Source organism: Rhinopithecus bieti, unplaced genomic scaffold (assembly GCF_001698545.2).
Source record: "Rhinopithecus bieti isolate Rb0 unplaced genomic scaffold, ASM169854v2 scaffold_11252, whole genome shotgun sequence".
Taxonomy (NCBI): Eukaryota; Metazoa; Chordata; class Mammalia; order Primates; family Cercopithecidae; genus Rhinopithecus; species Rhinopithecus bieti.
In genome coordinates this window covers 1,669,102-1,696,293 of record NW_016806895.1, presented here as the reverse complement: position 1 = coordinate 1,696,293, position 27,192 = coordinate 1,669,102, and the positions used below count along the sequence as shown (strand labels likewise).

Here is a 27,192-nt window from a genome sequence, read left to right as displayed (position 1 = left end):
AAGATGCTGGGAGGAGGGGGGTTCTTTCATTTACTTTTCTTTCTTTCTTTTCTTCTTCTTCTTTTGCAAAAGAGAATAGTTCCGCTTTCTATTTTACTACAACAATAGCATGGACCGGCTCCTTCAAGTGTTTCAAAAAGCAGCCTGAGAAATCTCTAACCAGCCCCTCAGTCTCTCCAGCCTGCCGCTTTATTGTCCTTCCCATCCCAGTGAACAAAGGGGAGGAAAGGGTAGAAGGCCCCCAGTTGCTGACTGTTCTCAGCATCCTAATCCTTGAGAACTGGTGAGGGAAATGGCCTGTGGAGCTGGTAAATCGAATTCTGCCCTCACCTTTTATTCCCTCCCTCTGCTTGAGCACTCAGGAGTTCTTCAGGTATTATAAAATCTCCTGGCTAGCAGGCCAGTAGGCATCTTGGGGCTCGCTAAGGGATAAAAGGCACCGAGGGATCATTCCCTACCCCCACAGGTAGCCGGTGTGGTGGGCTTGTTTCCACCATCCAGGCGGCTCTATTGAAGACTGAATGTCAGCCACAGTGGCTGGCGGTCTCCCTTCTAGTTGTCAGCACAGGAGTTGCCCTGTCTGTCTCTAAGTCCCTGGACATAGGCTGCATATCCCACCCGCAGCTCCAGGTGCCAACCTCCACACCAACTCGGGGCTCACCTGCCGGTGCAACTCCTCATGGAAGGAAAGATACTTGGCCTTAACGGATGGTAACTTTCCAGATTTTCCACCCAGGGACCAAGGGTTTCTTTGCTTTAAACCTGGGGAATCGTGCAGGTGTCTTTTAGTTCAGTCATCTGGTAAGAAGGGGGAAAAATTAGCTTTGATGATGCAGTATGTGGAGATCTCAAGGGTACAACTGGGCTGAGCTAAGGGAACGATGAGTACATCCTTGCCTAGGAGGATCGGACAAAGCTGATATGACAAGCCTGTTGGAGATGCTGCAGGCTGGTTACAACAATCCATGTAAGAAAAACGTTTTATGCTGCGGCCCCCACAGAAACCCATAGTGTGCGCACATTCACAAACACACACTCACACAAGAAATATTTTATGAAACGATACAATATGTGTGATATAATCTGGTATTTTTTTTCTCTCTTTCTTCTGTCTTCTCTATCGGTTTTCAAATGCCGGTTGTGATTCATCAGTTTCACTTCATGACCCACCAATGGGTTGCGACAGTTTTCAAAGCCTTGAATCAAGGTTAATGTTTTCATTTTCCAGCTGACGAAATCAAGGCCCAGATATTTTCTCAAGATCATAACAAAGCTGAATGCAAAATCCAAAGGTTCTTTCTAATAAAGGAGGGACCTGCATTTTTTGTTTTCCCAAAGTCTTTGGGAGCACACAGCAAGAAGGCGGGGTGTGTCAAGAGGTTTGTTTTCAGGGGCATTGCTGGTAAAAGCAGAGGTGTTCCACTGCTTCTGGGAAACCTCAGAGAGGGATGTGTAGCTTGGGGGAGTGGGATAGAGAAAACAACTTAGAAAGCAACCAGGTGAGGTTCTAAGGTCTCCCAACCAAGCATTTTACTTATTGGTTGTTGTTCTTGAATCATAAGACATTTTCCTGAATTTTTATCTTTCCTAGACACAGCTCCAGGTCAGCCTCCTTTAGTGATCCACTTTCTCCCCTGTTTTCCAACTTTTTCGAAAAGTCATTCCTTGCAGTTTTTTTTTAACCTCTACCAATTCATTGTATTTCCAGGCTCTACTTTCTCTAAATAACTTTCTCTTCCCTCTTAAAATCATGATCTTAGCAATGAGCATTAGAGAGGCAACTCAGTGGCTCTTGTTCTCACAAATATTATCCCAAAAGTTATCCAAATTTGACCAGGCTTAGAAATGCTATTTAACAAAATGCCTAGTGATCAGGGTGCATGTATCACATCAAGGCTCTTCATACAGGTCATCTGAGCAGAACAAACTCTTTTCCTCCTGAAATTATCTGAAATTATCCTCAGATAATTCCATAGAATTTCTTGAAATCTTCATCTAAGTGTTCCATAGAATTTATTGAAATCTTCATCTAAATTTGCTACGTACTATACTTCTAATCTTTTAAGAAAGCCTCTAAAAATGAAGAGCTGAATGCCACCCTGTGTACTGGGTAAATAAAAGTCCAGCTTTCTGATTGCTTATTAGTTATACACCCTTAGAGAGTATGTAACAAAGAGGCCTGCTGTTTGCTTTGCTTAATCTGGTCTTAAAATCTCTGCTCTTTTGTCAGAAAACACTATTTGCAATTGTGAAAAAAAAATATTTACCAAGGAACTTGGATAGCATAAGTCAAAGGCTAAGAGCCAAAGGTTGTAGTTCTCACCCCAAATTTTGTAGACCTGAGAGTCCCCGCTGTGGAGCTCAGCTGCACCAAACAAACATGCTGCTTTGTGAGTCCATTAAGAAGCAGACATTTTAGAAGGGGAAGGAAAGGGAAGGCTACAGCCTGTTCCTTAGTTAGAAGCATGAACTCCCCAGCCTGCCCCACATAATCCTTGCTAGGTCTTTGCAATGCAATGTGTCTCCATGGGGAAATTACAGGGACTGCCCTGTTTCACAAACCTGGGAAAAATACTTAACTTATAAATCCTTCAGGGCAGGCCTTCTCCCATGGACAGCAGTGACAATATGCTCCGCTAGGGTGAGGCCAGATATTCACCTAAGCATCTCTGTGGGTGGGGTCTCCTGCCTGACAGCGGGGGACAGATGTGTATCCTGAGCACTTCTGTGTGGATCCTTCCTCATCCACAAAGCAGTTTTGGACATCTGATCTTGTGGGCTGACTCTTCTAACAGTGCTTGAATTTACCCCTTTATGTTAATTATTTTCTGGAAAGACCTGCAATCCAGTGCCTTTCCTAACCACTGGCGTATCTAGCATCTAGAAATGAACCGCCACTGTAGATCAGTGAGTTCCAGGACATGGCCTCAGGGTGCTCTACCCTAAGCAAGAACTTAGCTCCTTCTAAGTCCCGGGCTCATGTCACAAGGTGCAGGTCCTAAAGGTCTGGTCCCCAGCGGGAAGACCATGTCAGGACAGGACAGGAAAAGGAAACAGGATAACCAGAAGGAGTCAGGGAAGTAGGGCTCATGGAGTCATGCCATTGTGCCCCAGAGGCTGCCAACCCAGACGGTTCTTCAGCTTGTTAAGCAAGAGGGCTCTGGGGCAGCACTGGCTCCTCACCTCCCCACTGGTGTCAGAATAACTGCCCACATCATGCCATAGGATCTGCAAAGAGGAATGGGGTGGTAGCAATTCCAAGCTTTCTTGGTTTGATCCTCATGTTTTGATTGTCTCATTTTGTTAGGAAATTCTGTAGGTCTCCTTCAGCCCTACCTCAATCTTCTTTGTCAAATTCTTGCCACAACTGCCAATCTCTTGCTTTCATTAGGGTAAATATCACTGGCCAATGCATCTTGGCTTTTGATTCTGTCTGGAGCTAGCTTCTATCAGAACCATAGCAGCAATTACCACTAGCAATGGGCAGCACTGAGCATAATCAGCTGAAAGAAATGGCTTAATCCAAGGATCTTACCTTGAAGAACCAGGCCTTCCTCCTTGATGGTATAGACAAATGAGGTGAAGGGAGCCAGAGGGGACTTGGCAATAAGAATCTGCACATAAAGCACATTTTTCTAGGATTAGTCAAAGGATCAGGGATGGGCCTCTATTCACTCCCCTTCCCACTTTGAGACAAAGTGGTAACATAGGACTATAAGTCACAAGGCTTATTTTTTTTAAAAAACCTTTTTATAACCCAATGTTTAAATGAGTGCTACCCTTTCAAAGTGGTCACCTTAAAAGGCTATACACTTATCCCAACTATTCTACCATCAAATGCCTGAATCAATTCTTCTGGAAATAAGTCTCATTATTTTATAACATCCCCTTCCCACTTTGAGACAAAGTGGTAACATAGGATTATAAGTAACAAGCCTTATTAAAAAAAAAAATTTTATAACCCAATATTTAAATGAGTGTTATCCTTTCAAAGTGGTCACCTTAAAAGGCTGTACATTTATTCCAACCATTCTGCCATCAAATGCCATATTCTTGAATCAATTCTTCTAGAAATAAGCCTCATTATTTTATAACACATGCTTAAATAGCTACCTTTCTGCCTAAAAATAAACCTAGCTTGATTCTCTAATTTTATTTATAAACTTAGCCATTTTACTAAAAAAATTCAAAGGTACCTTTAAAAGATTTACTATCACTGCAAATATTCAGAATAACTTGAGAAAGGCAAAGCAATTGAAGGTTTCTTTGTTGGCTCTGGTCCTTCACCAAATCCTTTACTACGTGACTACATTTTCTCTTACTTAAGGTGTACGGCATTTCCCATGGCCCTTGATTGTGGGTTTGGGCATATGACTTGCCAGGTGGCATGACACAGGTTGTGCCAGTTCCCAGCCGAGGCCTCAAAAAGCCTCAAGTATTTCTAGCTGTTCTCTTAACATTTGTGCCATCGTCAAAGAAAAGTATGTCCATGCTAGTCTGCTATCTCAGAAGGAGGGCAATAGATACCTGAAACAGAGCTGGCCAGGAAGGCTCAGGCTAAAGAGTTGACCCCCAGGAGATCTACAGATACACAAATTAAATATCGCTGCATGCCTCTGAGATTTTGGTGGTGGAGTCATGAAGCATTAGTACAGCAAGAGTTAACTGATATACCAGCCAAAATATCAAAAAATGTTTTCAGCAATGGCATTTTCCTAAGACAACACTTATTTTAAAGGAGATGGTTATCTGGTCATCTAAAAGATCAGTATCGTTAAGCCATTATCACATCTCATATGGTTTTACAGAACCTCTAATAATTGGAGGATTATTTTATTACAATATTTCTACTGAAGAAAGATTAACATCAGTTTCCTGTTTTACAAATTAAAAAAACATTATCAGAAACAGGGGCAGTTTGAACCCTGAACCGTGCAGGTAATCAGGGAGGCAAGAGAGAAATAAGAAACTATTTCAAATAATCAAAAGGCTTATATATAATACCTTGGCCTATCTCAATTCAACAAATATTTGCTGTCAAGTATGAGAAGTGGTGGGAAAATGTGATGGAAAGATCACAGGTTTTAGTCATGGGCTTGGAATCTAGCTCTTCCACTCATCGGCTAGGAGCTTATGGCAGAGCCTACAATTTTCCTCTAGCAGCCATTCCCCCTCTTCCCTTTACTAAATAACTTCCCAAGTTTCCACATTTCTCTGCTTCTTTTGCAAGTAGGTGTGGCTATGTGACCAAGCCTTTACTAGCAGAATGTGAGTACAAATGACAGGTAGAACTTCTGGATTATGTTTTCATAAGAAAACTGTGTGCTCTTCACTTTCCCTTTCACCCTTCCCAAGGCAGGAACCAGATCCAAGCAAACGGGTGTGGACAACACTGTGGGGATGACAAGGCAGGATGAGAGAGGGAAGCTGGGTGGCTTCAGAGAGCATCAGTGTCTCCCACTCGGGGTCACCAGTCCTCTCAGGGCAGAGCAACTTGTCTCAGCCACTGTATTTTTATCTTTGCTACTATAGTGCAGCCTGAACTCTAACCAAAACTGTGACTCTGGACAACCTAAACTTGTTAAGTCTCAGTTTCCTCGCATGTAAGATGTTGATAAAAACACCTTCCCAAGTGGGATTATTATGAGGATTAAATTAAGTATGCAAAACACCTGTCACTGTGTCAAACACAAAATAAATTCATAATAAATAATAGGAACATTTCCAACTAACCTATCACACATGGATCCCTTAACCCTCACTCACCAAACAACAATATATCAGTTGACTTCTACCAGAAGAAAGTCTCCAGTTGAATCGCAGTAATCTTTACAAATGTTCTAAAGTTATCTAGATAAACAAGTTAATCATTCTCAGAACCAATGAGAAGAAAGTAAAGGTGGGCATTTACACTTTCATGTCAAAAATATCTCATTTGAAGATTAAGATGGATCCCTTTCTGCCTGAGACAGTTTGGAGATGGTTCAATGTGAATTTATTTTATTTTTTATTGTTTATTTTTTTGAGACGGAGTCTACCTCTGTTGCCTATGCTGGAGTGCAGTGGCACAATCTTGGCTCACTGCAAGCTCTGCCTCCCAGGTTTATACCATTCTCCTGCCTCAGCCTCCCGAGTAGCTGGGACTACAGGCGCCCACCACCACACCCAGCTGATTTTTTGTGTTTTTAGTGGAGACAGGGTTTCACCGTGTTAGCCAGGATGGCCTCGATCTCCTGACCTCGTGATCCACCTGCCTCGGCCTCCCAAAGTGCTGGGATTACAGGCGTGAGCCATTGCGCCCGGCCCGGTTCAATGTGAATTTTAAGGATACCCCTTAGAAGGGGAATGGCATGGTAGAAGAAAAGACAGTGGTTCTCGATTTTAATGTGGGTTTGCATCACCTGTGGGTCCTGTTGACCTATACATTCTGATTCTGTACGTTTTGAGTGGAGCCTGAAAGAGTCTACATTTCTAACAGGCTCCCAAGAGATGCTGATGCTGTGGTTCACAGACCACATTTTGAGTAGCCAGGTTCTAGGCAATTAGCCTGATCGAAAAGTCTAAGATGGAGAAGCAAGAGATGGGAGATGTGAGGCCAGTTAGGAGGTGACGCCAATACGTCAGTGATGAGATGATAAGGGCCTAAACTATAGCTGTGTCAGGAAGAGTGGTAAAAAAGGAAATGGATAAGATAAATGTAAATCCTTTAGATCCAAACAGCAGTAAAAATAAACTAAACACATAAAAAATCTCAGATCTTTGTTGTCTGTATGTAGCAACTAGACATGAAACCAAAGGGTGCAAATAGCAATAAATAAAGACTCATGCTATATTTTTAAAAAAATACCATTTTTATATTATGCACTGCAGAAGCTGAGACCCACAAAAAAAGAATGTAATATTCCAATGCGACACAAGAATGGCATCTAAGCCGAAGCCTTCCAACTCTGTGGTGCTAACTCCACCTTCTAATAGCCAGTCTACGAACAAGCCCTGAACCCCAGCCAAAAGGATCTCACACCTGGAGGGACCTCCCTGCCGGAAATCAGAGAGTTTGGACAGGTCACTGATTAATACACTGTCCTTCTGGAGCAGGATTTAAAATGAGTCATCAAAAGGATGATCTGTGTGCAGTTAGAAAAAGGAAGTGATAAGTTATGTCAGATGAATTCCATTTCCTTTCTTTGGAAAAGAACTTCCAGATTGATAGATCAGAGGGCTACCACCAACACAAAATATCTGATTTCAGCAAAAAATGTGACAAACTCTCTTGATAGCCTTCTGGATAAAGTGAAGATAAGTTGAGCTGGGTGTTAATACCATTAAGTGGACTTATGAGTGACCAAAATGTCAGTTGTAACCTGGTGAGGGGCAGCAACCTCTAGTAGATTGTACTGAATTCTAGCTTGGTCTTACTGAGTTGAATGATATTGCTGATGTATTCAAATACACCCATACAACAAATACGAAATCCAGCAGGGAATAGAACTTATAAAAACTGCTCCTCTAATAAAGCTTACATTCTAAAGAAATATAAGAAGTACAAAATAAATAAATAAAAATGTTATGTTCGATGAGTATCCATGCAATGGATGAAAAGAGCAGATAAAGAATATAGGAAGTGGCCGGGCGCGGTGGCTCAAGCCTGTAATCCCAGCACTTTGGGAGGCCGAGACGGGCGGATCACGAGGTCAGGAGATCGAGACCATCCTGGCTAACACGGTGAAACCCCGTCTCTACTAAAAAATACAAAAAACTAGCCGGGCGACGAGGCGGGCGCCTGTAGTCCCAACTACTCGGGAGGCTGAGACAGGAGAATGGCGTGAACCCGGGAGGCGGAGCTTGCAGTGAGCTGAGAGCCGGCCACTGCACTCCAGCCTTGGTGGCAGAGCAAGACTCCGTCTCAAAAAAAAAAAAAATATAGGAAGTATATTGGATTGGAGGTGGGGGCATCAATTTTGGATAGAGTATCATGAGATCTCACTGAAGAGGTGACATTTGGACTTGTGAATCATGTAACTAAACCCACTGATGAGATGCTCAACTGATGGGAAGGTTACAGAAGATTTAGAGAAATATTAAGAGAAAGAGTTCATATATTAGATTAGATAATCATGATATCAAAACAAATCTCAATTTGGTTAGAATGTTGGAACAAATCCTACACATTGATTGGAATGCAATTTTATTGAACTAAATGAAAGGCCTTGTCCTTGAGAACAGAGCACCAATGATTCATTATGGAACAGGCAAAATGAAATTCAGCATTCAGAAAATGGAATGTTGGTTAATTATAGTTCAATATTAGTCAGCTGTGAGATGTAATTCTCAAAAATCTAGCATGTTCTCAGGTTACATCAATGGAGATACAGTATGTGGAACAAGTGAGGTGATAGTCCTGCTCTCCTCCTCACCCAGCAAACCATGCCTGATGCAATGTGTTTGGATTGGGGCCCAAATTCCAAAAGGAAAAATGACAAACAAGAAGGTGGTTGGAAGTCCAAAGCAATCCATGACCACAAACATTTCAATGCAAACATCATGGTAAGAGGACTGGGATGCATATTGCTTTTACTATGAGTTTTCTAACCTGAAGATTCTGTAATATTATATGCTAGTATTATATACTAGTATAGACTATGAGATGCATATTGCTTTTGAGTTTTCTAACCTGAAGATTCTGTTGTATTATATACTAGTGACGGGAAGTGTAAATTAGCTTTCTAGCCCAATATATTTCAGGAAAAAAAGTGATGCTTGCCATGTATCTTTGTGGATACATACAGATTCCTCCCTATTTTTGATCCAAATTAATGCCCCATGACCCTTCTGCCGTTCAAACTATAAACTATCCTCTTCTAAAGCAGACAACCCCCAGCAGATAATTTAGGTTATGCTGGTTCAGATGTTCAGCCATTCTATAAATCTGGGGAGTTCTAATCATTGTCTGACTTAGGCAGTTTTCAAGTATCATTCTATCTTCTTCAATACATGATAGCCTGCAGGGAGGCCTAGCTACTTAGTAAAACAACAGGGCCCTACTGAAAAATTCTGTGGCTCAGAAAGCCTGGGGCTCCATGTGGTAGGTATGTGGTATGTGGGCAGTTAATCCCATCTTCCACAAATAGCCAAATTGTTTCTTCTTGAATATTTCCTTCATATCAGACCAGCTCAGCTTTAACTGCACTGGAGCAAATACACTTTCTCCTCTCTTTATCTATCCTTGCAAGGTAAGTGATCCCCCATATTTTAAAATTCTCTGGAGGGGTCAGGCCTGTAATCTCAGCACTTTGGGAGGTTGAGGCAGGAGGACTGCTTGAGGTCAGGAGTTTGAGATCAGCCTGGGCAACATAGTGAGACTCTGTTTCGATTAATTGATCCCACTATCCACCAAGTCTTTGGAGGAACATTTAAGGTATATCAAATATGTACTAGGTGCTGGATCCCCAATCCCACTACCATCTGGAAACAATTTTGGTTATGTGTACCATCCACCCACCCATCCATGCACTTTTTCAATCCACAAATATTTACTGGGCTCTTTTCTTTGTGCTTGGCACTGTTCTAGGTGCAGGGGATAGAGCAGGGAACAAGACAGAGAGGTCCCTGATCTTATGGAGCTGACCTTCTGGTGGCAGAAGACAGACAATACAGGGAAGCCTTTGGGCTTTTTCCACTGTGACATTCTACTATGTGCTCCTCACTCTAGGGCATTCAATCCATCCAGCAACAAACATTTATTGAGTACCACACTCTGGGCCAGGCGGATTCAATTTACACTCTGTAAATCTGCACTTATTAAAATACTGCTACCTGTTTCTCCCTCAGTTTATTTTTTAGAGGCAAGCTTTGAATTCTCAGTGGAACTCAGCAGATCTGGGCATGTTCTGTAATCTCACTCTGTTCCCTTCTCCAGAGCCCAATATGGTGCTTTTCAGCTGAGGGCTCCGAGAATGACGGGCAGGCATCTTCCTCACTGTTCTTCACTTCATCCCTATGCTGGTGTGTGGAGGTTTCAATCCAATGACAAGTGGAAACTCAGAGGCCTGTGTACTCTAAATAAAGCGTGGAAGGAAAATTGGCCACTGGGGCCCATGGGCTTCTCCCTGAAAACTCTCTCCTCTTTCTTTTATGTCCCTCCCCACAGGTTTCTATTTTGCCCTCAGTAACTAAGCTGTCAGCTAATTATCTCTACCCCTAAAGTGAGGGCTGGTAAACCTTCCTGCATTAGCCTTCTTAGGTGTGTCTGCATTGTAATATAAGACTCTCAAAAAGGAGAAACAGTCTGTAATGATAGAAAGTGCAATAGGACTGGAGTGGGTAGGGGAGGCTTCCAGGGTTCCTACAGTAATAATACTGATGAGAACAATAACAACCAACAGACATTATTCTTCACAATAATCCTCGAAGGTAGGTAGCTTATAAGTGCTGAAGCTGGGTTCCAACCCAGGCTACCTGGTTCTGTACTACCTGGTCTGTACTTTTGACCACCACAATGGCAGCTCCCAATCTGCTACATACAACTCAATCCACTTTCTCCCAATCTGCTACATACAACTCAATCCACTTTTCTGGGATAATACATCAAATGAGGCAGGATACATAACAGCAAATAAGGGCTTTTTTTTTTTTTTTCTTTTTTTTTCCTGCATGGATATTGCATGATCCAAGACAAAGAAGGGGGCTGGACAGGGTATCCGTGTGGGCTGCTTCAGCTGTTCACAAGCTTCCACACTGGCAATCTTCCTTCTGCCCTTCATCCCTGAAAGTCCAAATACAAATGTCACCTCTTCCAGAAGCTTCAGCCGATTTCTCCAGCCTAAAGTCTTCTCTCTCTCATCCCTTCACACTTTATCTGTACTCTTTAATTATTAGTTTTCTTTACTGTTTTATGGTGAATGTTACCTCAATTTAACATAATCTATTTGACCATTCGCGTTGTTGCTGCTGCTTCTGATCCCACAAACCTCTAGTGTGGTGCTATACACGTAAAAGAAGCTTCATTATGAAATACAAGAATGAATGAGTGAATAAATGCACAAACTGATGACCCACAGAAGCTCAACTGATTCATACCCATTTTTAGGACTTATCTGGTTCCCTCTTCCCAAAGTTAGGGGACTCAGAAAATGCCATAGAAAACAGCAAGCTTCCCAGTCAATCACTGCCAAGATTCTCGGCTTGGCCAGGCCCAAAGTCAAGTCTTTGGTTTCAGCTTGCTATAGCATCACATGTTTTTCCTGGCCTGATCCCACTTCCAAGAGGCTCAGAAAGTGGAAAAGGAGCCACAGAACAGAAAGTGCTGGGCGTAGTAACCCCAGGCCTTCTCCAGGATGGCGACACCTTCTAGGGATAGTGTCTGGGTCCCGCTTTTTAAAGTATAGGTGTGGCCCTCATCTGAGACAGCCCAGTCCAGCCCTTCTCCATGGGTGGCTAGGAAGGCCAGTGTGGGGCAGGCAGCAGAGAGACATCAGGAACCTTGGGCACAAGCTGTCCTGGAGGCTGCTTTATTTTTTCATTTTTTGAGATGGAAGCTTGCTCTTGTTGCCCAGGTTGGAATGCAGTGGCACGATCTTGGCTCACTGCAACCTCCGCTCCCAGGTTCAGGTGATTCTCCTGCCTCAGCCTCCTGAGTAGTTGGGATTACAGGCGCCCGCCACCACACCCAGCTAATTTTTTGTATTTTTAGTTGAGACCGAATTTCACCATGTTGGCCAGGCTGGTCTCGAACTCCTGACCTCAGGTGATCCGCCCGCTTCAGCCTCCCAAAATGCTGGGATTACAGGTGTGAGCCACTGCGCCTGGCCTGGAGGCTGCTTTTATAGAGTTCTGGTCCTGGCAGTTTACGTGAGTTCCTGTAATATAGCCCCAACCTTAGGAAAAAGTGAGTTTTGCCTTTGTGGCCCAGGAAAGCAGACGTGAATAGGCAGCCATGAGGCTGAGGGTAAGCTGGCACTGATTCTTCTACTTTCTCTTCTCTAATTCCTGTGCCAGGAAGGCTTCCTGTACACCAGTCATGAATTCTTCCTCTTTTCTATTTCCTTCCCTTTCCCATCCCAACCCCAAATCTCACTTTAGTTGGGGGGTGAAAGGAAGAGTGGAATGAGCTGGCAGAGGAAAAGTATAAGCAGAAGAGTTTCTTCCTGTAGGGGCAGGTGGTAGGACTGGCTTTCTTTCTATCCCTACTATCTGCTAGAAGATGTGGGGCCCAGAGACTGTAATATGTTCAGCAAAGAGAAGTACAGCAAGAAGCAATTAAAGTAGATAGCTCCCAAATATGACTTTGCATCCATCCACAATTTCCTGTCCTGCTAGTTATTTAATCCTGTCTCAGTCTCCCTCATGATCAGCAAGATTATGTGGTCGTTGATAAATTCAGTGGGGATTTCCTTGTTGAATGTGTCTGATGCTTTCATCTTTATGCAAGGGTCCTGTCGAGAAATTAGGGAGGAAGTCCACTGACTGAAATGTCCTTCTACAGGGACCCTATCATCTCACTTCAACTGGAGTCCTAGGCTAATAAAACCCATTGGTAAGTTAAACAAACCTTTCCTCTAGCTATGCCAAGTGTCTGCGACAGAAATCCTTCATGCCAGGGTTTTCCTCCTTGTCCAAGACTTAGAAAAAAGTTGTTTTCTCAGCTGCTTTGAAGCTCAGGAAGAGAGCCAGGGAGGCAAACAAACCCGTTAGTCTTGCATCAGATAATTCAACAGGCTTTTGATAACCCCAAAGTCTTCTGTCCCTTCCCAGGTTGAGCTGAACTCTCCAAGCCAAAGGACAGAAGGGCCGGAAATGCTCCAGACAGGAAGATCTGTGGCTGGAATGAGGCCATAGGATCAGGGGAGCTTGAAGTGTACCCAGTGATCCTCACAGGAATTCCCCATTGTGTTGCGAGAGCTGGAGGGAAAGGTGGCAGAGGTCCAACTCCCAGTCTGTATTTGGATCTTAGACTGATTAGAATCTGCTTCATCACTTGGAAAATCACTCTGCATGGAACACTGAAGCCTCAACACCAGCAGCTTTGCAGGATTATGCAGGGAGAGCAGAGAATGAGTTTAGCGGCATCTAAACTGCCTTCTCAAAATAGAAGAGCAAGATCTGTAGAAGTAATATAGTGCTGGAAAATGGCAGGATGGAAAAATGAACTGTATTTGAGCAGGCATGAATTTATTAATTTGTCTACATGTGGCGTACTTCCCAACTTTTTCTACAGAAATCAGGGGACATAAAGTAAGCTGATCTGAATCCCTAAAAAATATAATATAAATAATAACATACAATACAATAATATAATCTATAAATAATATAATTCTAGACTCTGGGAAGAGTCTCTTAGGAAGCCTGACCCTGAGGTTATAAGATCCTATTTCCTCATAGAATATCATTATGCTCTTGTATAACACCTCTCTGGTGATCGTTTTCAAAATGTTTACCAATAATATAACACATCAGGTTCCCAAAGTATAAGAAAGTATTGCCTAGAAAACAGCTAGGGCTCCTTAAAGAAAACATTAATTTTTTGTGATGAGTAGGATATTAACTTAGTAAATTATGGAATAGTAAATAGTTCAGGGTCAGAATAACATTTTGAATTTACTGTTTTTTCCCCAACATTTTATTATGAAACTTTTCAAACATACAACAAAAGTGAAAGAATTTTATAATGAATACCCATAAACATATCAACTGGTTCTACCATTAACATTTTATTACTTGAACCCAGGAATTTGAGGTTGTAATGAGCTATGATTAGCTCTCCAGCCTGGGTTACAGACCAAGGCCCTGTCTCAAAAAACAGAAACAAAAACCAAAATAATTTTATTACACTTGTTTTTTTATCACATATCTATTTATCTGTCAACCCATCTTATTTTTTGTTCTGGTTGTTATTACATTTCAAACTAAATTGCAAACATCAGTACACTTTTCTCTAACTGCTTTAGCATGCATATAATTAACTATAAGCTTAATATTTATTAATACAACTTAAAACTATGTTGGTTTTATTTTCAGTGAACCTTACATGTGGTTTGAAAGTGTTAGTAATTCTTCTTGAATTATACCACAATCAGAAAAAATTTATCGACTACAAATATATGGTAGTATGCAAATTTATACAGTCAAAAATATGGGCCACCAATTCTTTCTACATTAATATCAGCTTTATTTAGGTATAATATACATGTAATAAAATTATTTTTTAACATAAGCATTTAAACTGTATATTTCCCTATAACCACTGCTTTATACCACATAAGCTTTGATATGTTGCATTTTTGTTTTCATTTTCATTCATTTCTAATTTCCCTTGTGATTTATTCTTTGATCTATTGCTTATTTAGGGGTGTGTCTGTGTGTTTTTAAATTCACACACAATTGAGAATTTCCAGATTTTCTTTTTGTTACTGATTATTGATTTCACCCCAGGGCTGGCGTGTTGGCTTGCACCTATAATCCCAGCACTTTGGGAGGCCGAGATGGGCAGACCACTTGAGGGTAGGAGTTCAAGACCAGCCTGGCCAACATGGCAAAACGCTCTCTCTACTAAACATACAAAAATTAGTTGGGTGTGGTGGCGCATGCTTGTAATCCCAGCTACTCAGGTGGCTGAAGCACAAGAATTGCTTGAATCTGGAAGGCAGAGGTTGCAGTGAACCAAGATCGTGCTACTGCACTCCAGTCTGGGTGACAGAGTGAGACTCTGTCTCCAAAAAAAAAAAAAAAAAAAAAAAAAAAAATCATTCCATTGTGATTGGAGAAGTTTGTATGATTTCAATCTTTTAAATTTACTGAGGCTCAATTTGTAGTATAATTTATACTTGAGAGGAACTTGTATCTGCTGTTGTTTAGAGTGTTCTATAGATGCCTTTGAGGTCTAGTTGGCATAGATTGTTGAGTCTTCTATTTCTTTGTTGAACTTCTGTCTAGTTGTTCTATCCATTATTGAAAGTGGGGTATTGAAGCCTCCAGCTATTAACATTGAATTTCTATTTCTCCCTTCAATTCTATTAGTTTTTGCTTCATGTATTTTGGGGCTCAGGTGTTAGGTACACATACATTTATAGTTATGTCTTCCTGATGGAGCAATCCTTTTATAATTATAAAATCTCTCTTTGTTTGTTTCCAGTAATGATTTTTGTCTTACAGTCTATTCTGTCTGATAGTAGCATAGCCATTTCAGCTTTCTTTACTGTTTGCATGACATATATTTTCCATCTTTTTACTTTCAACCTATTTGTGTCTGACTTAAAGTGTGTCTCCTGTAGACAGCATATACTTGGATCATTTTTTAAAAATTTATTCTGCCAATCTCTGCCTTTTGGTTGGAGCATTTAATCAACTCACATGTAATGTAATTATTGATAAAGTAGGATATATGCCTGTCATTTCACTATTTGTTTTCTGTGTGTATCTCCTTTTTGTTCCTCTGTTTTGCCATTACTGTCTTCTGCCATTACTGCATTCTTTGTGTTAGGTATTTTTCTAGTATACAATGTTAACTCTCTTGTTGTTTCTTCCACTATGCATTTTTGAGTTATTTTCTTAGAGGCTGCCTTGAGGATTGTCATTAATATTTTAACTTAAAACTAGTTCAGATGAATACCACCTTAATTTCAATTGTTTGCAAAAAATGTGCATCAATATAGCTCTATTCTCTTCCCCTCCCTTGTACTATTGTCATACAAATTACATCTTTATATATTATAAGCCCATCTACACGGCTTTAAAATTCTTGCTTTTTGCAGTTATCTTTCAAATCAGATGGCAGAGGAAAAGAATTACAAACAAAAATACATTCTATTGTCTTTCACATTTACCTATATATTTATCTTTACCAACACACTTTCTCTCTCTGTCTCTCTCTCTCTTTCATTTCTTGAGACAGAGTTTCACTCTGTCATCCAGGCTGGAGTGCAGTGGCGTGATCTTGGCTCACTGCAACCTCTGCCTCCAAGGTTCATGCCATTCTCCTGCCTCAGTCTACCGAGTAGCTGGGACTACAGGCGTCTGCCACCATGTCCAGCTAATTTTTTTTTTTTTTTTTGTATTTCTAGTAGAGACGGGGTTTCATCATGTTAGCCAGGATGGTCTCAATCTCCTGACCTCATGATCCACCCATCTTGGCCTCCCAAAGTGCTGGGATTACAGGCGTGAGCCACCGCGCCCGGCCACACACTTTATTTTTTCATATGGATTACAGTTAATCTCTAGTGTCCTTTCATTTCAGCCTGATGAATTCTTTTTAGTATTTTCTGTATGGCAGGTGTTTCTCTTAGATTTTTTTTTTTCTGGGAATGTCTTAATTTCTCCTTCATTTTTGAAGGATAGTATTGCTGGACATAGAATTCTGGATTGACAATCTTTTTCTTTCAACAGTTTGAATATGTTATTCAATTACCTTCTGGCTTCTTTGGTTTCTGATGAGTCAGTTAATTTTATTGAAGGTCCCTTATATATGAAACCACTTAGTAATCCACTAATGACATGACAGATTTCCTTAAATGCTGTGAATCAGTAAATCTTTCAGCCTCTGTGTGTGTGTGTGTGTGTGTGTGTGTGTGTGTGTGTGTGTGTGTTGGGGCATGCATTAAATACTCCATCAAGCCATATAACTCTGTTTCATTCTTCACTTCCTTCTTGCACATAGCCTCAACGTCAGCTGGAAGTGACAGCTTCAGGTTTTCTCAGCTCTTACAAAGCCCTGGGTATCTACGTGGCCCTCTAGATTCCTTGATGTACATAGAAGTTTTATAAAACCCCGTGTAGCCATCTTATTCCCCCAGATTTTCCTTTTACATTTTTTGGTCAGCCTCTTGTTGACCCTACCTGGTAATGGAGCCTTGGGCAGCCATGATGGTAAGCAATTACCACTGACTGTTTTCGACAAACGCTCTGTGGGTAGTGCTGTTCACACACAGCAAGTTCTGAGTCTAGGTCAAATAAAGACAAGCCCTGAGAATGGAGCTTTTTAGCATGCTGTTGGATAGGTCAAATAACAGCAATTCTCTGGGATGGGGTTTTTGAGGTACTCCAAACCTGTTCTGTCCTCTCCAGTGGCTGCTACCATGCTGGCTTTCAAAGATGCCACAAATAAAGATTGTTGGTGTTCAAGGTTACTGTAGCACTGATGAAAGGAGAATAGAATTAGGGCAAGTTAAAATTCCACAAGTCTTGCTGTTCTTCCTGAGAGTCACTTGTTTTTTTTTTTCCTCAAATAAACACTCCTCAGACTGTTGTGAGCCTTTATTTAATTTCCAGAATTCTGAAGAAGTTTATTTTAACAGTTTTTGTCAATGTTATTGTTACTTTTATGGAGGTATAGAGTTTGGGAGTGCCTTATTCCACTGTGCTGAAAATTGAGTCTCCTAAGCCAAAATTTAAACATCCTGATTCAGTATCTGTCTTGGTTATCCCCCCCATTCAATTTTGACTCCTCCTTTCTCTGGTTTAAAAGTTTTCACAGCACTAGACAACTGATTTTTTAAATCAACTTAATGCTTACACATAATTGAAAATAGCAAATGATGCCACTTTTGTATTGTCTTTCAGCTCTTTAACTGAATCTGCCACCTATTATATTATTAATTTCCAAGTACTCTTCCTTGTCTTCTGACCAATTCTAATTCAGTGCTTCCTATTCTTGTTCTTATGTCATCTTTAACTCTCTGAGGAAATGAATTATACTTTAAGTTTTCTTCTGAATCTTACATTATCTCTATTTTCTTCTCTCCTTGATATGAGAGTCATTTTCCAAAGTCTGGTGATCCTTGGTTTTAATCATATTTAAAATAAAATATTTTATACTAAAAATAAAATTAAAAGCACCGTGTATACATACAGCATTTGTAAATGGTGGGATCCACTGTAGAGCCAATAAATGGAGATACCTTCTCAGAGGTGGATTGATATTTACAAAAATGAGTCTTTCACTCTCTTGTTTGGTTGCTACATTCTAGAAGCAGGGCAGAGAAAGGGGCTGTAGACTTACCATCTGGCAGGCATAATCCCCTGTTTTAACAAAATGCTCATTTTTGTCCTATGCTTTGTCTGGAGTCCCAAGTCTGTCTCCAAAGATAAATTTTGGCTTTTATCATGGGTTGGAGACTTGTCACTTAGCTTTCCAGGGTGAAAAAGGGGGTTCAGCTCCTTCTTATAGTTCATATACAATTTTAAACCAATCTGCTGTTTTTGTCTTTTCTGTCTTCTACAATATCTGGTTCTTCTAAGTCCTGAAGAAATCTCTCAAGTGTTCTACTGCTACACTACTTTGAAGGCACAAAAGTGTCTCTGTTCTTTCTTGCCAATCTTGTATCACTTCCTGTGATACAATCTTGTTCTATTATTTGCTGAAGCCTGTTGATATCTCAAAAAAGTTCACACTTTCTTAGTCTTTTTGGATTAACTTGATTAGTTTATCACATGGAAATAATTTCAAAAGAATCACAAGAAAGAATATACATATGTGATCAAACCTCCACATTAAAGTGGAGGCACTCTTTGTGAACTTTAGTTTTTCTATCTCCAATTAGGTTGTGACTTAGTAGCATTATCTTATTATCAGTTTGAGGGTTACGCACGTGCACACTCATGTGGACACACACACCCCCATGTACACATGTATCAAATAGCTCTCCTCTTAAGGCTGCTCAATATAATTTTTTAGCTATTATCAAATCATGGTTATAAGGGGCTAAAAAAGGTGGCTTGGGGTCAAGTACAATCATCATTATTACAAAATATAACACACCTTAGATTTGGTCAAACATGGCTTCAAATCTTGGCTATATGATTTTGGGTACTCTAACCTCTTCAAGGCTTACTTTCCTCATCTCTAAAATGAACACAATAGCACTCATCTCACAGGCTTATTGTAAGGATTAAAGAGATGAAAGAAATTAGTGAAAAATGTGGCATATCACAGGAACCTGAGAAATATTAGTTTCTTTCCACTATGATGAGAGAATCTTATGAGGATAAGAAATGCAGAAAAGTGAGTAACTTGCCCCATTTTAAAGGCTAAAGATTAGTTCAATGGTCTGCCTTTCCTTACTGTCCATGTGAGAGTGCCTATGTGTATAAGGCTAATGTACAACTTCACACACAGGCTACAGAACTGCACATATTTCTAACCATTTCTAAAATTGTTAATGTTACCATTTGTTAATATTACCATTGGGGACTCTGAAGGAAGTGAGAATTGACTTTATCGTTAGTAAGTTCATCGCCATCAAATACTACATTTAAATTTTATTTTTTATTGGTTTTTTAAAAATCAAAAGTTAACATAAGTATCACCAGTTTCAATTTTCAAATAAGTATGAACTGGTTTCATCATCATCTGAATTTGGAAACATCAATCTAGCGCCAATTAAAGCAAACAAATACTGTCACAGGGAATTTCAAGCAACAGAAATCCATTCCCTTTCTCTACCCTAAATCAGGAGTATTTAAATAACCAAAAAAACAAGATGCACAAGAGCTCTGTCCAGCTGTAAATGCTAAGCTCTGGATATCCGGTTAGGCAAGCCTGACTTCCCAGCACCATCCACAAGACCCGTAAGAAACAGAGCTGGGTCCTCCTGTCCAGGCCCACTAGAAAATGCAGCCGAGGCGAGGCGGCTCTGGCCTTCAAGGGTCACAGAAGGAAGACTGTGGCTGTGTGATTATTATAGTAAAAAGATGCCAGGAACTCAGAGGGTGTGTCTTGAATTCTGAAGCACACATCCCTGTTACATCATGCTTGGGCCACACGGGACTTTCTTTAGTCTCACAGGAACTGATTCAAGGAAGGCAACATGTTTCTATGTAAAGAGGTTGAATTCTGGGCTCGACACATCCAAAAACAGCTGGTCAAATGGGACTGGTTTGTGTAATATACCACATCCCTGGCCTTGCTCTGATGGGTGGAGGAACCAATACTAGTGAGAATCAACATGCTCTTTCTTCAGAGCACGGTCAAATTAATTCTCTCTGTTACCGCAGCATTCTTACTATTTCCCCAAAGTCCTCCTCCAGCAAATGCAAGGGCAAAGGACAAGAAGAAAACACAAGACAAGATTTCAGATGAGTTGAAGGGTGTAACAGAGAAACAGCAGGGCACCCTTCCCGTCTTTTCTTTTAAGCACAAACTAAATCTAGTTTCTTTCTTTTCTTCTATTTTTTGAGACGGAGTCTCGCTCTGTCGCCCAGACTGGAGTGCAGTGGCCGGATCTCAGCTCACTGCACGCTCCGCCTCCTGGGTTCACGCCATTCTCCTGCCTCAGCCTCCTAAGTAGCTGGGACTACAGGCGCCCGCCACCTCGCCCGGCTAGTTTTTTGTATTTTATTAGTAGAGACGGGGTTTCACCGTGTTAACTAGGATGGTCTCGATCTCCTGACCTCGTGATCCGCCCGTCTCAGCCTCCCAAAGTGCTGGGATTACAGGCTTGAGCCACCGCGCCCGGCCTAAATCTAGTTTCAGTAAGATGGAGGAGACCTAGAACTTTATACAATAACTCTCTCCAGTCAGGTCAGGGTATAACCAGGAACCAGTTAGCTTCATCTTTTGTATTTTCAGTATTTTTAATGTGACTGTTTCTAAATCTTATACTATATATAACCACAGAATGACTCACTTACCAACTATTATAAGGGAATTAAGGTATCTTTAATTCATAGAAATAGGCTCATAGACTGAAATAATTCAAGAAACAGGTATAGGCACCAGAAGGATCTCAGAAAGAACTTGGTAAGAAGAGCTTGATAGCAACCAGACTGGATATATAAGGAGTCTAACATTCTAAAATTCTTATTAGAATTAGAATCACTTGTTGGTGCTCAATCTGTGTCTCCAGGCAGTCTACCTACTTAACATACATACCACCAGGCTGAGCATTCTATAGAATGAGTGAATAGGTTATCTTGCCTGAAACACAGGGCCCTGAAGGTGAGAATACTGACCATCAAAGGAGGCCAAAACTGTCCAATATGAAGAATTCCCTGGGCTGAGAAGTCTGGACAGGGCCCTTGTGGGGTGCAGCATGGCCTGGCACTGAGCCCCCACAGTCAAGCTAAGAATGAACTCTGCTCAGAATCCTCAGGGGCCTTTTACAGTTTCATAATCCCATGTACCCTTCTTACTGTTAATGCTGACTTCACTACACTGTGAGACTATTTGCCAGTCCCAACAAACAATTGGTTTTTCTCTCTCTTTCCCCATTGGTACACTATGAAAATGGCTTTATGTTTTCTGATTATATAAATACCACATGTTCACCATAAACAAGTCAAGCAAAACTGAGAGTCATGAGGAATAAGGCAACCCAACCTCTTTCAGTGATTCTGAGTGAGAAAAACTATGTGAGGAACTACAGAACAGAGTGTGGGATCTAAGCTCCCTCTCTCCCCAAAGGCCCTTCAGAGGTGGAACAGGAGGCAAGTCCAGAAGATACAGTCTTTTAAAAAGTCCTGAGCAGGCATGGTGGCTTGGGAGGCTGAGGTGGGTGGATCACCTGAGGTCAGGAGTTCAAGACCAGCCTGGTCAACATGGCGAAACCCCGTCTCTACTAAAAATACAAAAATTCGCCAGGTGTGGTGGTGCACTCGGGTATTCCCAGCTACTTGACAGGCTGAGGCAAGAGAAAAGTTTGAACCTGGGAAGTGGAGGTTGCAGTGAGCAGAGATTGTGCCATTGCACTCCAGTCTGGGCAACAAGAGTGAAACTCCATCTCAAAAAAAAAAAAAAAAAGGGGGGGTGCCTAAGCTCTGTTTGGGCCTTTCTGATGTCAGCTTCATTCTGTCACCCCTCTGTTCCTATCCTACCAGGCAGGCAACTGCCTCCTGGAATGGCATACAGCAACCTTGGGCTTGGCCTAATTAGGAGGCATAACAATGGGAAAAGCCTCTCCTTTGTTCCCCTAGGGTACCCATCTTAAATAACTTTCCATTTTTTCCCCTCCTTTCCAAGGAGTTAATCATGTTTTAGAAGTAAACTAGAGCTCTGCCTAATTACTATGGGACAGAAGCTTTTATCACAAAGACAAGAGCCCACATGAGTTTTCTTCAATATTCAGACCGAGCTCTTCTAATCACAAGGAGGAAGAATAAATTAGAGATAACTACCCTAATGACACTGTGGATTCCTGTATGCACAGGCAGGCAGATTCATCCCCAGGGGAGTCAGCCAGGACTCTAAGAGAAATGAGACACCGCAGAGGAAAAAAAAGGCAAGAGAAAAGAGAATGGAAACAAAACAAAAACAAAAACTAGGTTTAGCAATACAAGACCCTGGAGACCGCAGTCCTCCTCAGGCACAGCTGCAGGATCTCTGACTCTCAGGAGACACATGATGAAGGAGTGTGATCTTCAGGACAATTGCGGGGGATGGGCCTACAGGTGTCTCACTGTTCAGAATTGATTTTTTATTTGGTGATATGGAGCAGTTTTCTGAGCCATCTACCCCTTTAAAATCAGGATCTTAAGAAAAAGGCTCAATTAAGGCAGGCCTTACTAAAAGACATTTAAAACAACTAGATTTAAAATCAATTCAGTCCAGACCAGCATCTTTAAGGAGTCTTTGTAAAATGTTTCCATGCTCTTTGGGGGCCCTAGATAGGATTAGAGAAAGTTAATGATAAAGCAAAGCGCGGCTACAATATTCACGCACTAAGTTAGCAATTTCTGAAATGAAGCTATATTGCTACTTCTCTGGTTTGAATCAAAGTTTTGTTGTTTTTTAAAAAAATACTTTAGATTTTCCTGATATGAGTTTTAAGGAACACAAAATTTCGTTCATTTTATGTTATCCTCTTAACCACATTCCTGTGCATCCATACCATGAATACTATGCTGCCCAGAAAATGGTTAGGAATATGTATATTTACATGAAAATTATCCATAATGTGTGGATTATTTTAAAGTGTGTTACATAACATTATACATGGTGAGTACATAAATATTTTGATATATGCATAGAAAAAGCCTAAAAGATTATATACCATTAGAGGATTTTCCCTCCTACTATATTGCTTGATTTTTTTTTCACAACTAGTATGCATTACTTTTTTGTTTTCCATTTCAGAATAAACAAACAAAAACACCACTCTCTTATACATGGAAAGTCAAGTTAAAGATAGAGTGTGTGCTCTGCCATTCTCCATCAGCAATCAAGCCAGGATATGCAATTCGGTGTCACCAGAGATTTTCTGTCGAGCAGGCAAATTCTAGCTGGGTGCCACTGAAAGCAGACTATGCCAAAATGAAAATACAGGACCTAAAAAGGGCAGACACACTTGGAAATTATATAAAACCATATTTACAACAAGTATAAACAATGACTACTCAGAACTGAATGATTTATTTAATGTTATATTAATTCAACAAATATTTACTGAGTACCTCCTATGTTCCAAGTACTGAGTTAGACATTAGAGAAAGCAAAGATGAACATGATGATGTCCCTGCCCATAAGAAGCTAAATGGCCCAGGTTTGAGGTAACCCAGAAAGCCTTGGGAATCCAGGAGATGACACGTGAAAAAACACTCGCTTTCTTGCTGAGGGTGAACTGTAGTCCACAACTTTGGTGGCTTACATGCCTGTACTTCCAGCTTTCTCAGATTAACCTGATCAATATATAAAAGAGATGTCCTGGTAGACCAAGTGGATCATATATTCAGGTAATCTTAAAGTGAGTTTTCTCTGTCAGACAACTAAGACACTTGTGTATAATCCACCAACTCTCCCCAGTAGATTAGCACATTTTTCACTTCTTGAAGACCATCCTCGGCTCCCTATAGTATCTACTTTCCAAAGCCTTCAGTAGGGCCTTCTCAATATGGGCCAACTGGCTGCTCCAGGCTCAGCCCTCACCTCTGCCCCTCCTGCTCAGTCTCAATTCAGACTTGCTGATCCAGCTAGATTTTGAAAATTATGTTTTATTCATATTTGCTTTTTCCAGAGCCTAACCTAGTACACAGTAGATGTTCAGTAAATATCAGCTTGCTGAATGACCACATTTCCAAAATTACTACTAATTTCATCTTAGTTACTTATTTGATGCCACTTTTAAACTGGAAAGAATATTTTACAGCTCATCATTAATGATTAAGGAAACTAACCCAGAAAAGGTTGTATTTTTGTCGTGGAAGCAATGACATCAAGGACTTTCATCAAGCTTAAAAGTGGTTTTTATTAAAAAAAAAAGGTCATGGATAGAATGGCTAAGTAAAACCCCAAAATGATTTTGTAATTGCTTTTAAGTCAATATTTTTAACTTACTCTTCATCTGAAAAAAGCCAGAAAAGCTGTTCAATGTAAGTTTCATGCTTTTTTTTTTCTCTCTACTGTGGTGGAGGTGAATAATAAAAAGGCCAAAAGGAAACCAGAAAGACAAAGAGCAAATGCATAAGAGGGAAGAGGAAAAGGAATGGAATGATATAGGAACCAGGAAAGTAGGCCTGAGTAATCAGAAATTATCTCTACTTAATGGGGGAATAAACTCTTTAACTTAACGATACAGGTTCTCATTATTAGAATTTTCTGGCCCACATTTGTATGTAACTATGAGTATCTAATATGTGTATTATTATTATTATTATTATTATTATTATTATTATTATTGAGATGGAGTTTCACTCTTGTTGCCCAGGCTGGAGTGCAATGGCGCAATCCCGGCTCACCACAACCTCCGTCTCCTGGGTTCAAGTGATTCTCCTACCTCAGCCTTCCGAGTAGCTGGGATTACAGGCATGTGTCACCACGCCTAGCTAATTTTTTATTTTTATTAGAGACAGGTTTCTCCATGTTGGTCAGGCTGGTCTCGAACTCCCGACCGCAGGTGATCCGCCTGCCTTGGCCTCCTAAAGTGTTGGGATTACAGGCGTGAGCCACTGCACCCAGCTTAATATGTGTATTATTTAGTATTCTTTTTGTTGCTAGTAACAGAGATGTGACTGAGACCAAACAAAAAAGGGAATTTACTGGCTCACTTAACTGGAATGTTCAGGAGTAACTGACCTTAGGCACAGTTGGATCCAGGGCCTCAGATGATGACCTCATAATCTCCCCTCCTTCCACCTGGAACATTCTCTCAATCTCTTCTGTTTTACTCTAGGTTGATTTATTGTCATTCTCAAGTGGGTTCCTTCATATGGTGGCAAAGACAGCCACAAGGAGCTCCAGGCTTATATCCTACCAATTTAGCAACTCTTACTGTTCAGTAAAATTCTGGGCTTACTCTATTCAGCTTAGTTTGGGTTAACCAACTATTGCAAACTAATCTCTGTAGAAAGGAAATGTGATCCTTCCATTGGTCAGACATGAACCCAGTGGGTGCAATCAGCCCTAACTAGCAACATAGGCTGAAAAAAATTGAAGAGGCATGTTTCCTTACAGGAAAATCATGGTGTAGGTATGAGAGAAGGGGTAAGAGATCAAGGGCAAGCAGAAATACCAGATGTCTATCACAGTGTTTATGAGGCAAGACAAACTTTGGCAAATGGTCAAGCACTTGATGAATGCTAGCTATTATTGTTACTGTTGTTGTTGTTGTTTCTAAATGAATTGGAAACCAGTAAATTAGTAATCTTATACAGAATCCTTTTTAAGTAAGAGATCTTTTTCTTCTGAAGGAAAGAAAGTTTAAGAGGTCTGGCCAATCCTACAGATTTACAGCCATGTGAAGCTAAGAAGGGAATTCTGCAGTCTTTTCCCCTAAATTTGTTGAAAGCCTTGTGGGCTAGCTCTTCAGCCTGCAAGCAGAGTGTGAATGTGGGAAGACATCCTGTAGTTCTAGTTTGCTTTTGGCATTGGGTTCCATAATGAGGGTCTCTGGACCTCATAAACAGTGCCATGAGAGGAAAAATTTGCCAAAGTTCAGTTGTATATCAAAGAAAGCCACAGAGCCAGAGAGCTCCCCGAGGACCCACACAGCTGCTTTGTCTACTGCCAAGCCATGGCTCTAATGCACGGATATGCCTGTGAGCCAAGAGCCAAAGCCACAAAGTTCCACCAGTTCATTTAGCCTTGGCATTTCAGTGTACTGAGGGATCTGTTATTTGGGTTGCTGTCTCATTGTTAAGGGGTAAAAACAGAAACATGCCTCCCCATCATCAGAAAACTGGTTTACTAAAATCACCACCACTACCTCCACCCCATCCCAGCTCCTACTGTGAGAACAGTTCTACTGTCTTATGTGACAAAATACAGCAAATGCCAGTTTTTCCCACTGGTGACCCCTGATCACTTTGTGGTCATTCTTTCCCATGGAGCTGACTTGGATGGGCCAGTTTCTGCATCCCAGGGTAGGTGCAGCCCTGTGGCCAATGACACCACTGCTGAGTCTATCTTAATCCCTATCTCTCTAAAATAAAACACTCTGGATGGTTTAATTTCCATTCCAATAGCTTTTCAAATCTTCCCTAAACCTCTTTCACCTCAAAACACACACACACACACACACACACACACACACACACACACACACAATTCACAACTCTTTCCACCTGTGGAATTTGCTTATTTCCTCAAACAATGCCCCCTACTCCAGTGACTACAACTTTTCTTCCTGGAAGTCATGATGATTTGAGTTCTAGAAATGTCCCTGAATGGAGAGTTATGTAGAGGACTTTGCACAAGAGAATACTGAAGTTACAAATAGTGGCTTGTCATCTTTGGAGAAGTTTTATTTAAGTCAACAAATGCAAGCTGGGCATCTGCTCTGTGCCAGGCACTGTGCTGTGACTTGCAGCTGGCATAACAGGGAGGCAGTCAGCAGGTAACTGAACATAACACCATGCGCAACGAGAGTCCAGAGAACACCAGTTCTTCATGGTGGTTGACAAGAATGTAAGAGATGGAATCATGAAGGCCATGCCATGGAGAACAGACTGAAAGGTTCTAGGCACTAATACACACTTCAAAGTCATACTGGAAGCATACAAATATGAGTACATAATGCTTTATGAGTAAAGAAAAGGTACTTAGCACTACTATTTCTTATCCATGAATTCGGTTTCAATACTCAAAATTCATCCTTTACTAGAGAAGCTTTTATTCTTGAAAGCACAAATTTTTTTTAACGTAAATCTATGTTTTTACATAGGAAAATGCAGTCCTTGAGAAAAAATGACTTATCCAAGGCTAGGCAAAGGTCAGTGTCCTGAAGGTTGAAGGTGGCCAAGCTGGGGCAGCTCTCAGAACTCCCACCTTCTGCA

At 40.9% G+C, this 27,192-nt stretch overlaps 1 protein-coding gene across 5 annotated transcripts in view; it reads right to left on the bottom strand.

Annotated features, from left to right (window-relative positions):
- Window positions 1-27,192, bottom strand: part of RAD51B (RAD51 paralog B) — a 777,158-nt gene that overhangs the window by 125,518 nt on the left and 624,448 nt on the right. For all 5 annotated transcript variants that reach the window (XM_017878607.1, XM_017878608.1, XM_017878609.1 and 2 more), the window contains one exon: window positions 3,536-3,614. In XM_017878607.1, coding sequence (XP_017734096.1) covers window positions 3,536-3,614 — 79 coding nt within the window. The remainder of the gene's footprint in view (window positions 1-3,535; window positions 3,615-27,192) is intronic.